The sequence below is a fragment of the Pseudovirgaria hyperparasitica genome (assembly GCF_010093815.1).
Source record: "Pseudovirgaria hyperparasitica strain CBS 121739 unplaced genomic scaffold EJ05scaffold_11, whole genome shotgun sequence".
Classification (NCBI taxonomy): Eukaryota; Fungi; Ascomycota; class Dothideomycetes; order Acrospermales; family Acrospermaceae; genus Pseudovirgaria; species Pseudovirgaria hyperparasitica.
Genome location: NW_022985559.1, coordinates 1,289,299 through 1,300,636, shown reverse-complemented (window position 1 = coordinate 1,300,636; position 11,338 = coordinate 1,289,299). Strand labels below are relative to the sequence as shown.

At 49.4% G+C, this 11,338-nt stretch overlaps 3 protein-coding genes across 3 annotated transcripts; 1 reads left to right on the top strand and 2 right to left on the bottom strand.

Moving 5' to 3' along the window:
- Positions 1 to 2,828: 2,828 nt before the first annotated feature.
- On the bottom strand, positions 2,829 to 3,820 carry EJ05DRAFT_512326 (NAD(P)-binding protein; the record flags this gene model as incomplete). The annotated part of the gene is made up of 4 exons (XM_033748323.1): positions 2,829 to 3,220; positions 3,280 to 3,524; positions 3,590 to 3,738; positions 3,811 to 3,820. 4 exons carry the CDS (start codon positions 3,818 to 3,820, stop codon positions 2,905 to 2,907), a joined length of 720 nt encoding a protein of 239 aa, XP_033599150.1. The 3' UTR covers positions 2,829 to 2,904.
- Positions 3,821 to 4,656: 836 nt separating this feature from the next.
- On the bottom strand, positions 4,657 to 9,965 carry EJ05DRAFT_532533 (peroxin 6). Its single transcript, XM_033749078.1, has 3 exons — positions 9,436 to 9,965; positions 5,903 to 9,377; positions 4,657 to 5,848 (listed from the first exon to the last, which is right to left on the bottom strand). Exons 1-3 carry the CDS (start codon positions 9,602 to 9,604, stop codon positions 5,068 to 5,070), a joined length of 4,425 nt encoding a protein of 1,474 aa, XP_033599149.1. The 5' UTR covers positions 9,605 to 9,965; the 3' UTR covers positions 4,657 to 5,067.
- Positions 9,672 to 11,010, top strand: EJ05DRAFT_512324 (uncharacterized protein; the record flags this gene model as incomplete). The annotated part of the gene is made up of 3 exons (XM_033748322.1): positions 9,672 to 9,735; positions 10,396 to 10,581; positions 10,644 to 11,010. The coding sequence occupies 3 exons, from the start codon at positions 9,672 to 9,674 to the stop codon at positions 10,904 to 10,906; spliced, it is 513 nt and encodes a 170-aa protein (XP_033599148.1). The 3' UTR covers positions 10,907 to 11,010.
- Positions 11,011 to 11,338: the final 328 nt, after the last annotated feature.

Sequence of the window (11,338 nt, the reverse complement as noted above, 5' to 3'; positions counted from 1 at the left end):
ATCATCACCATCATCACCATCATCACCATCATCACCATCATCACCATCATCACCATCATCACCATCATCACCATCATCACCATCATCACCATCATATCCGCCGTCACCACAACAATCACAATCACCACACCCATTACAATAACAATCCCCATCATCACCAACCCCTCCACGCACCGAACCAAGATCCAAACCAATATCATGCCGTACCACAAACACGACACGTGCAGCGCCAGCCACACCTAACACCTCGTTCCAATCTTTTGTCATGAACATGAAGTACCCCATGACCTGGTACAGAAAAAACATGAGCGCCAAGAGAGTCGACGACAAGACCCATGATGGGGATTTGTCACTTATGTCTTGTTTGCCAATGGAGATGGGTGGATGTGGTATACGTGGGTATGTATAAGTGGATAGATATGAGAATGGGGGGAGGGGAGGGAGGGAGGAAGGGGGTGGGGAGGAAAAGTAGGTATAGGTATGGAGGGTAGGTATGGAGGGTAGATATGGAGGATAGGTATGGAGGGTAGGTATGGAGGGTAGGTATGGAGGGTAGATATGGAGGGTAGGTATAGTAATAGAGGGGTGAATGGGTAGATGGTGGCTTTGCCACGTTTGTGTTCTTGTGACGTGCTTACCCTTCCTTACACCTTTTGTTTCTGGTTTCACGGTCGGGTACGGTGGGCTGGATGGGTGAGATGGGTAGTACGTTCAGAAGATCAGAAGGGCAGGTAATTCAATCTTACGGCGATATTCACAGTACTATCCACTAGACGAACTTTGAGAACCCCTTCCGAAAGTTGATCCCTCAAACTACACAGTCTATCTAGATCAAATAGAATAGGTGTTAAAAGATATCAGAGGGGTTGTTTTTGGATATCTCATGTAAGCGTGCATGGACATAAAAAGTCAGGCAAACTTGGGTTATAGCCTACTATGGGATTTCTGGTCTATAGGCTTGGAATTGGATAGAGAGATTGTGTTTGTGATGGGATTGTGCATTGGTGGAATCTTGATGTTTTTGCTGTGGCGAGATTGGGTGGGATGGATGTTATCGGTATGGAATTTTTGAAGTGGGTTTCTGTTCATTTATACTCTTTAGGTGCGTCCTCGTGCAGACTTTGGGTTCTCCCGAGCTAGAAGAATGCATCACGTTTTTTGTTTGGCGTGATACGAGCTTACGGTGTGTACGAGAGAGCGTGTGTGGTCGATACGAGGAGCATTGTGGTTGGCAAGAATCGCGTATAAGCTCGCGTTGGTATTGCTACTTATTGAACAAGGATACAGTGATGGTGATCTGCTGATGTGCAATGGGATATATAGTCTCCAGGCACTGATTTTCTTCACTCAGTCTTGTTCTCTCGGGGTTTCTGGTCCTGTGGTCTTCTATTATACCAGTTCTGCTATAATGGTTAGCGGGTGTTTCGTAAGCTATTCGATTATCAGCAACAACCCCTTAAGACTTCAAGTGGGCATCGAATACCTGCTCGCGTGGTTGTATATTAAGGTTCCCGGTTGTGCTTTCTGGGTTTCCCTCTGTCACACTCACCTTTGCATATGCTATATAGGTACGCTAATGACATCTGCAGTAATCAGTATAGTAGCCAAAGTATGAACACGCCATGATACAGAAACGAGTATGTCCACACCGTTCACGGACCGCAGAAGGGCAGAGAAAATCTTTATAACGAGAATCGGGACTCTACTAACAAAGCGTCAATGAGATCTCCAGTCACCGCTCTCACTTTGACCAGCCAACTACGCTCCTAAGTGCCAGTAGATGTTATCATCCTTATACACCTCGCTAAGACATGCGGACAGTCACCAACTCACCTCAATTGGGCGGAGGGAGGGAGGAGAGGGAACAAATAATGCTCCTCCTCCTCATCATCACCAGGTTCCAGTCAAGTCTCTAGAGAGAACAGACAACACCCCCTGCCCCATTTTGCACCACCTACGCCAAAAGTGGCACATGCGCCCGCTTCTACAATGTTAGCAATATCATCTACCGACATGATGCGCAGGGCAGGCTACCCGCTATACACCACGCATCAGCAAAAGCAAAAGCCGACACTATTACCCCATCACATCTCAACCGTTCCACACAAACCTTCGGACCAACTCCGAACAAAATGCACTCGTAATGCCAAGCGATATTGCGCGCATCCAGCCCAAAGCCCGCAGCAGTCTTCGGCCCTGGTATGACTCCTCCTACCAGCCATAAAAACCTGCATCACCCAGCCCTTCAATCATTTCGCATTCTCATTGGCTCCACAGCAGTCAAAACAGACAATTTCAATCGAGCCTGTATTCTGTCGTTCTTCTGGACAATTCCCTCGGAGCGTCATGCTCTCCGCGGATAGACCGGGATGGACTTTGGGAAGAGGGTAGTTCTTCGTGTTTGAGAGTGCTTGATACATATTTATCCCTGGTGCGGGCAGGGATATCGACGGGGATAAACGACGGGCGTCCCTTGCATTGGGGACTGGGGGGCTCCCCGGCCATGCTCAGTGGGCTGGATCGGGTTAATGTATGCGTGGTGGGGGATTGTTTCGACCCCCGGGTGTGCGTATTCGTCGTACATGTGTGCTGACATACCTGTCTGGATTCCCCCTAGGGATGGATGGATGGATGGATGGATGGATGGATGGGTCAGCGCCGGATGTGATACATATTCCTCGGAGAAGGTGTTAACTCCGGTGCATCCATTCTGGTTAGGTCAACGGAATTACTCTAGTAAGCATGCACGAGTCTTCTGACAATAAGCACATCTCGTTCTAGTCTTTTGTCGGAGATATATATGCTAGGCCTAGAGTAAAGTATCAGACCGGAACCGTCAGCGGATTCATCACTCGGTTATTCACAATTGTCAGCTGGCTCCCGAAACACCGAAATGGTGAGTGCTTACGATGCGCCGCCATCAACCACCATATTGGCTCCGGTGATATAGCTGCTAAACCCACTTGCCAGAAACCCAGCGACTCTCGCAACCTCCTCTGGCAAACCTGGTCGTTCGAGCCCGATCGTATTCTTGCTAATCTCCTCATTCTGCAGTCGACTTGGCGGTAACTGGTGCGCCATGCCACGGCGATCAAAGTCCTTCAGATCAACACCCACGTCCATCTGGCCCGGACTGATAGCGTTTATGCGCACACCAGTTCCCTTAAGCACCGCGACGCCGGACCGCACGACACCCAGTGCCGCATGCGAAGACATCGTCCTGAGAACACATGAGATTCACTTTCTCACAGATCACCCGACAAGAAACCAAGGACTTACAACGCGGGACCCCAGCACCCTCCATATGTGCTAGCAACCGAGGAGACCACGATGATAGAACCATACTTCGTATCCTTGGGCGCAGCATTCGCGTAGCTCCCCTTAGGCGTAGTCTTGGACATGGCAGCAGGAGCCCATTTCAGAGCATAAAACGGAGCGAGGCTATTCGTCTCAAAGCACCTCATCACATCCGCCGGACTGGTCTCGGTGATGCTAGGCGGACCCAGGATGCCGGAGGAGGTGACCTGTCAAACGTCAGTAGTCAAAAGCCGAAGCTGCTGCGCATTCGGCCTTTTTTGGGGGGACTTACCCAAACATCTAGCCGGCCCCAGCTGTTGAGCACGTCGTCTATAAGACCGAGCGTCGATTCTTCGGAGGTGACGTGATGCGGATATCCAATGATGCGGGTATTGGGAAACTCCTTGGCATTCGACGACGCAGTCGCAGCAGCAGAGTCGCCTGATTCGGGTGAGAAGCACGCGTAGATACATGCTGCGCCATGTGCTTATATCAATCAGTGTTAGTTCGTACTCCCAGCCATGACAATGTCCGTTGAGCTGTGTGGAGAGTCGCATACCTGCCAACTCCCGTACAATTGCTTTTCCAATCGCTTGTGTGGCGCCAGTGACGACACAGACGAAGCCTAGCTAGAGTAGAGGGAAGACTTGTCAGCTGTACTGAGCGAAAAAAGAAACGATCGAGAGGCATTCCGAGGCATATACCAGCTTGCCATCGCTTCTGTAAGGCGAGAAATTCTCAGATTGGAAGTCTACTCCTGAGCCACTCCAAGGCCAATCGAGTTAGTATTCGTTATAATATATCTATACAGCCATACCCATACCTCATTATGAAGGAGATCAAAGAGGATCTGGTCGAACGTGAGAGTGAGTAAGCTCTTAGGGCTGGTCAGGATGTAACAGGCGGGATATGAACGGCAGATAAGTAGCAGTTTATGATAGATTGAACTGAAATCTGTATGATGCGAAATGTCGGAGCCATGGTAATAGGTGGAATGGTGATTCCAGATAGCGGAGAAAGCAACGGCAGAGAGGTCCACGGAGATGCTTGAACGGCGTTGACTACGTTGGCGTCACTCATCAACTGGCCTAGAACTCTTTCCTCTCTTATCAGTCATTTGCCTAGAACCTTTCACTCTTGGCACTTACGATTCTAGTCTTTAGATCTTTTGATTGAGCTATAAGAAAGAAAGTTAACACTTAGGAGAGAAGAGAAATAGAGATAACCTAGCATAGCTTTCCATAGATTACCCCTCTCCTCTTCCAAGGACGTTTATCTCTCTAGCTTTCAATAGACGCTTACAATCGATAAATTAGTCTCATAGATGTATTCATCCATACTCATATAACTATTCCATCTAGCCATTAAATTCCTATATACTTATAAGTACAAGGGTATAAAAAGCTTAAGTTACTAAACATGGGGAGAAGAGGGCACGCGTATACGAGTGCCAAGATTAACAGTTAGGTTCTAGTGTAAGTGACGGATATGCATAGTATACTTCTACGCTTCTTTCAATGCCAGGGTCGCCCAGTCTTGGCGCTTCATCCATATATGCAGTATCATTATGATTCAGCTTGTTCTTGAATGTATGCTGATTGCTGCACGGACACCCATCTCCCACATCGTCGGTCAGGGAACTCCTGATAGATGCGATAATTGGTACACGGCCGTAGAGTCTGCCATTCGACATCTGCTCCTCGCTATGCAACGTGGCATTTGAAATGTTACCTCCATACAAATATGTTACAGTCCCCATCATGGCATCAATCAGTCATCGTACAGCCCTTCATCATCACCACCATCACCGGAGGCCTCTGCATCGGGGATCTTTCCCTTTCCTTTCCCCTTACCTCTGATAGAACCATTCCGCTTGAGATGATCTGTGCGAATGATGTACTCATCCTCGTCGTCTGTGGAATCGAATTGCGGCTTCGCACTCTTGTCGCTTCCTTGAGAAGGAAGGCGTTTCCCGTCAGATACAGTGTGATTCATGACCGGGCCTTTGCCTCTGATTTTACTCTTGTCCACCTTCCAGAGTCCAGCGTCTTTGCCTGTGTCTACGAGGCCATCAATATGGCCCATTATCCTTGAAAGCGCCTGCTGCTCGGCTGCTTGCTCTGGGGTCATCTGTTTAGCTGTATCATCATCAGGGTTTCCAGCTTCGCGTAAACGGAGATTCGAGCCTTCGTCTTTCTTCGTTGCTGCACCCTCGAAAGTCTTTCGGACACGGTCATAGTGGTTAAGTTCCTCTTGACTGACACTGGGTACTAGTTCCCTTTGCGCGTCCATGAAATCGACTTCTTCTACCATTACTTCCGTATCTTCGGCCGTGGCGAGATGATCGAAGAAGTAAGCGACTGAAATGGGTAATGCACCTGGCGCTAACTTTGAGTTATGGGCCTTCACCTTGGCATCAACCGAGAGCGCGCGACGAGTGATCGCTTTGAGCATTGCATCGGAGCATAGTGCGTACAGATCCGCTCCTGTGTAGGTAAACGGGAGAGTGTTGGCAATATTCCGAAGCGATAATTGCGGAGACAGTGTGAACCTGGAGATCATGTCAGCACATTATTGCGTCAGTCAGGCTTTTCTTTGTACTTACTTTCTCGTGAGTGCTTCCAGAATTGTGAGCTGTTTGTCATGGTCATCAGAGACGCCCAGGTAAAGCATTTTATCGAATCGACCTGGCCGCAGCAGTGCCTGGTCAAGCAAATCAGGCCTGTTGGTTGCGCCAATGACGAAGACGCCACCGCCGCCTTCTTCTCCATTGCTCATGCCATCCAACTCTGCGAGAAGCTGGCTGACAATGCGATCCATGACACCGCCACTGTCGCCTTGATTACCTCGTTTGGGTGCAACAGAGTCGAGCTCGTCAAAGAATACGACGCAAGGCCTGGCGTCTCGCGCACGCTGGAACACTCTCCGAACATTGGCCTCAGACTCACCAATGTACATGTTCAACAGCTCCGGGCCTTTAACAGAGAAGAAATTGAGACTAAACTCGGTTGCGATAGCTTTAGCGAGGAGTGTCTTGCCGGTACCTGGAGGGCCATAAAAGAGAATGCCACTTCTCTTCTTCATTCCTTTTGCAAATAGTTCCGGTCGCGCTAGGGGTAGCTGTATCGTCTCCATAAGAGCGTCCTTCACATGGGTCAGACCGCCAACATCAGACCAGCCCACATTGGGAATTTTCGGAGCACCAATCGCGTCTGCAAAATTCTTACGAGCGGCATCCACTGCTTTCACAAAGTCTGCAGCAGTAAGGGATACACTCGCAATGCCACCGGAAAGCTCAATGTCACGAGGAAGCACAGTCTGAGAATTTGGAGGAAGGGCCGTCGATGCTGTTCGTGCCAGATCCTCGATTCTGTTTTGTTTCGCGACAATCGCACGGTCGACGACGTCGACAAGATCTCCAGCGACCAAGGCAGCAGTCTTCATAGCGATCGTCGAGAGTTCGACTTCGGGGGACAGCGGGACACCAGAATTCATGACTATGTTCCGCAGAATACCCTCTCGTTCATTCTCGTCCGGCGCAGTCATCTCCAGCTCATGTGTGAAAATGCTCCGGATACCGTCTGGTACTTTGTCGACTTCGGTCGTTGTTGCAACCAGCACTCGTGATTCGTTCAGTATCTCCTTCAACGATGACACCATCCGATCGGCGTTCAAGGCTTCGACATGCTTTATTAGTAAGGCTGTGTATTCCGCTCCGCAAGCGAGCCCCCGTTCTGCACGGGTTTTGAGGAATGTGTCCGTCTTGTAATCACCACCTCCTCCAGCCCCACCTTCCGTCAAGATATCAAATGCATCGATTGCAAATGTGTGCAGTCCAAGGTCGTCACAGGCTTGAGAGACAACTGTAGCTTTGCCGATATGCCGTTGAGTTGATGTAATCAAAATTGCGATCGGTGGCAGTCCTAGATGAATAGCCCTCGAGCTCGTCGCAGCAGAAATAAGCTCCCGTAATCGGCGCTGTAGATTTGAGACATATGACTTTGGTGCATCCTTCAATTCTCTACCCTTATTCTTGGGTCCGCCTTGCGATGCAGGCAGTCTTCTTACACCGAAATAGTACTGCCATGGTACGGTCAATGTAGAGGGTACTTTACCCTGTTCGGTTCCGGCTTGAATCATTTTCGTGCTGGCTGAATCCACCGAGAAGACTCCACCCCAGTTTTCGTCTTGATTGTCGACAGACTCTGATTGATATCTGGATATAGCGCCAACTTTGAACCATGCGACCGACTTAGAGCACCACGTACCCGGGTCAGCCGACAATATCGTATCTGCCTTCGGTCTGGAAAGAAGTTCCTCATTCTCTACATCATCCTCAGGGTTGTTACCCTGAAATATAGCTTTTCCTAGATTCTCATCAATAGCGATCCCAATTAGATCCCCGCTTTTGATCAAGCGGCGCTTTTGCTCGAAGTGGTGCTTCAGAGCCGCAAAGAGACTTGGTTGAAGCTGTCTCTCACTCGACAAGGGTGTAAACAGCTTCAGAAGCGTGACCTCCTTTGCAAATGGTGGCAATGTTGATGTTCCCAGGCGCGGTTTTTGCACCGAGGCACGAGCAAAGCCATGCTGTTGCTGATTGAGCGCTAACGACGCAATTTTTAGATGGCTAGGCTCGCCGAGATTCGTCAGGAGCGTAGGAGGAAGATATACGGGAGAAGGGCTGGTTGGTTGTAGAAAGTTGATGATACTTGAACGACGATCCGCGGCCTCTTTAAGATTGTATCGCTGAGTCTTCTTCGCAAGTATATCTGGCAAGCCGTAGATTCTGGCGACTCTCCAGAGTGTATCTTCTTCTTCATCTTCGTCGTTACCAAATGAGCCTAGACCCCAAGACCCAAGGCTGAAGCTTTGAGGCTCAGCACTAACTTCGAGTTTAACCCAATCACCTGAGAAACAGCCAAGACGGACCAAGGTGTTGGTATCTACAAAAACTCGAGCTTCTTCGTCGTCTTCAGTACCAGGCTTGGGATGCAAAGACTCGTCTGGAATTCGTTCCAATAGACCTTGCGTCTTGAACACTTTCCCATTTGCGCTTGGCCCTCGAGCAGTAGTTGCGGTAAAGCTAGAAAAGACCGATCCTGGACTCTGTATGCCGGTCGTATGCAGACCGAAGGGTCTAGGTGTGGCCGACGTGAAGGCAGAGAGAACTCCTGAGGATTGCGGTGGTAGTGTAGGCGCACTTAGAGATATCATGTCTTCGGGATCGTCCGAGAGATCACCTGCATCGGTACCAGACATTTCAGAGTCAAATTGATCTGTCGAGGAGGCAGCTTCGTCGGGAGGCGATGATCCATTGGAAGAGCCACGCTCTTCGACGGCAGAGTAGAACTGTTCATTAGATGTGTCCTCATCTTCTTCGACTGGACCATTCAAAACTGGACTGGTCGGAACAAGCGCTCTAGATCTCGAAGACCCATGGGACTGCAAGACTACTATCTTTGTCGAAGGAAGTATGAGGCCTTGGGAAACTGGCTCACAGGCGGTAATCTTTGCGGGTGGCGGCGGGACGTGTGTGATTGGATGGGCTGGTAACGGCAGAGGGAGAAGGATTCCTGTATGAACAACCCTCGGGATCTGGAGAGCTTCTCGAACAGCTATTTTCCAATTTTTCTCTTGCTGTGAGACTTCCTCTAGTGACCTCTTCCTTGGGCCCTTCTCATTGCTTAAATGCTTCTGGCGAGGCCCGCTGATGGCTCCATTCGGCCGCGATGTGCCAAAGCCACCTCCAAACTTTGCGTGCACATCGTCCAGCCTGCACAGCGCATCAGTATCTAAACTGACATATATTGTATCTAGGCCCAAAGGTACGACATCTAGTATTCGTATTTCAATTGGGGCATCTCTCTTAACGGTTCTATGCGGGGATTGGGAGCTGAGATTGTGTATGAATGCTTGCAGAGCAAACGAGCTAGCTGGGAACTGAACTGTGGAGTGAGGCTTTACGTCTTGCGAGCTTGACTTTTCGGACTGCTTTACAGGAAGAATTGTCCAAGCTGCTTCGTTCGGAGAGCTGAGAGGCTGTGGAAGCCATGGACAAATGGCGACATAGTGTACTCGCCCTGTAAATGTCAGTACTAGTCTGCATAATCTGGGTCGTTCGTAGAATAATAGTCCTACCAGCAAGCGGCTCATAGCCTGGGAAGAGATCAGAAAACAGATCCTCTGAGAGGGTACCAATCTCGCCCTTCGCACGGTCATCTAGGAGCAGATGAGCAGATATGGCAGGCCGATCAAGCCTTCGCCGCCTCCTTCTTTTCACTCCTTTGGAGCCATTCTGAAGATCCATGACGTTATAGGAGTGGCATATGCTTTTGGAGGCGATGGTAAGTCGGCGTTGGTGAGGGAGTGCTGATATGCTCGACTCTGTCAAAGTCTCGCGATACCGCGCCGTGAGTCCTCCTAAGCCGATGGGCCTCGGTACAAGCGAAGCTTGCGCAGTGGAACGATTCAGGTATCAACGCGCGACCACGCTTCAAGTGAGTATAGTAAGTCAACAGTGAGGGTGGGCGCAATGTACAAGCCTGTCGGATAAGCAAGCTCTGAGGTAGTAGTGAATACAAGCTCCAGAATCTACGCAGAGCTGAAGGGTGTATAGGTAGCTTCTTAAGGTTAATTAGTAGCTCCCGAGGTATTTAGGCTATCCTGAGGCCGCAACACTAGGCAGTGCACACTCTCGCCAATTGGCCTTTGAGATTATATCATTATGGATATCCACTCAACCCAACTACTCATGCATGATAGATGCTAATTATTGTGCCCAATCCATCCGCTAAAATTTTGACTACAACGTTCATGCATATCCGAACATGCATCTCATCGTTGACTATCGCTGATTACCTTACATGCCTCATAGTATGCCTACTTGTACATACTTGTGTCGAGTGTGCAATCTGGACAGGTCTTTTATATGATGGTGTGTTCCTTGCGCGACATGCCATGTGCATTGAAAGGCAATGAACCTCGAACAAAAAGGGTTGACGCGGCTATCCATTTCGCTCACCAAGCAGAGGAGTTGGGATAATACACCCTTTCTCTAGCCTTGCCACGCGTGAAAAATTGGATTTTGACACCAAGAAGCCAATCAAGAAGAAACGCACTACAATGATAACATCAGTCGTGCAAAGACACACCCCAGTGAGCAAGTAGCCCCGAACTCGGCGGCGAATGTTCCACAGGTAAGGCAAACAATACTGGGGGTCACATTACTCGAGACGGGAGTCAGCAAGCATCTAAGGATCGCGAGGCCCGCATGCAATGAATATGGTATGCCCCGCCCGTAATCCATGGCCATGCGAATCTGTGGAGAAGAAGATCTTGGTCCGTAGTCGTCGGCTCCTCCGCTGGATCGCGTGGTATACACAAGATCAGCGAAGGTTATGAGCACCTCGACACTGAATTGGCTCATATGTTTGAATCAGATGGCCGGTCTTGGGTGAAAGAGATCATCTCGAAGACTGTGGCCGAAGGCGAAGAGGGCCGTGCTGGCGTGGTGATCATGCCAAAAAGTTGTGAAGATGTTCCTGTCTTGGAATCAGCTGTCACCTCCGCGGGCGAGTTGAAGGGATTCACCGGAAAGGGAACAGTGTAAGGGCTATGGGCACTCACGATCTAACGAACGCGCATGATGATTCTAATCATGAGAACTATTGCATATGGGTATCCAAATACACGCATTGGGATCCGAGATACGCAAACAAAACACCTGAAGCATCCCTTCAGCTGTATATAGGCTTTCTAGTCACTATCGATTATGTATGCCTCAGGTTTCTGAAGGCTTGCGCGCCAGGCAACCAGAAAGCTTAATTATCACCAAAGCAACAACCATCTCAAAAGTTACGGACTCTGCCTACAGATTCCGCTCCCCGCTCCTCTAAGGTCGCGTCCTTCACTCTGCAATGCTTTCTTTATGTTTCTAGATAACTCCTATTTATGAGTCATAACCTCAAATACCCAAATCTCACACCCCACATCGCCGCACATCTACTCTGTCCGCTTCACATCTCCGTACTTGAGCAAACGC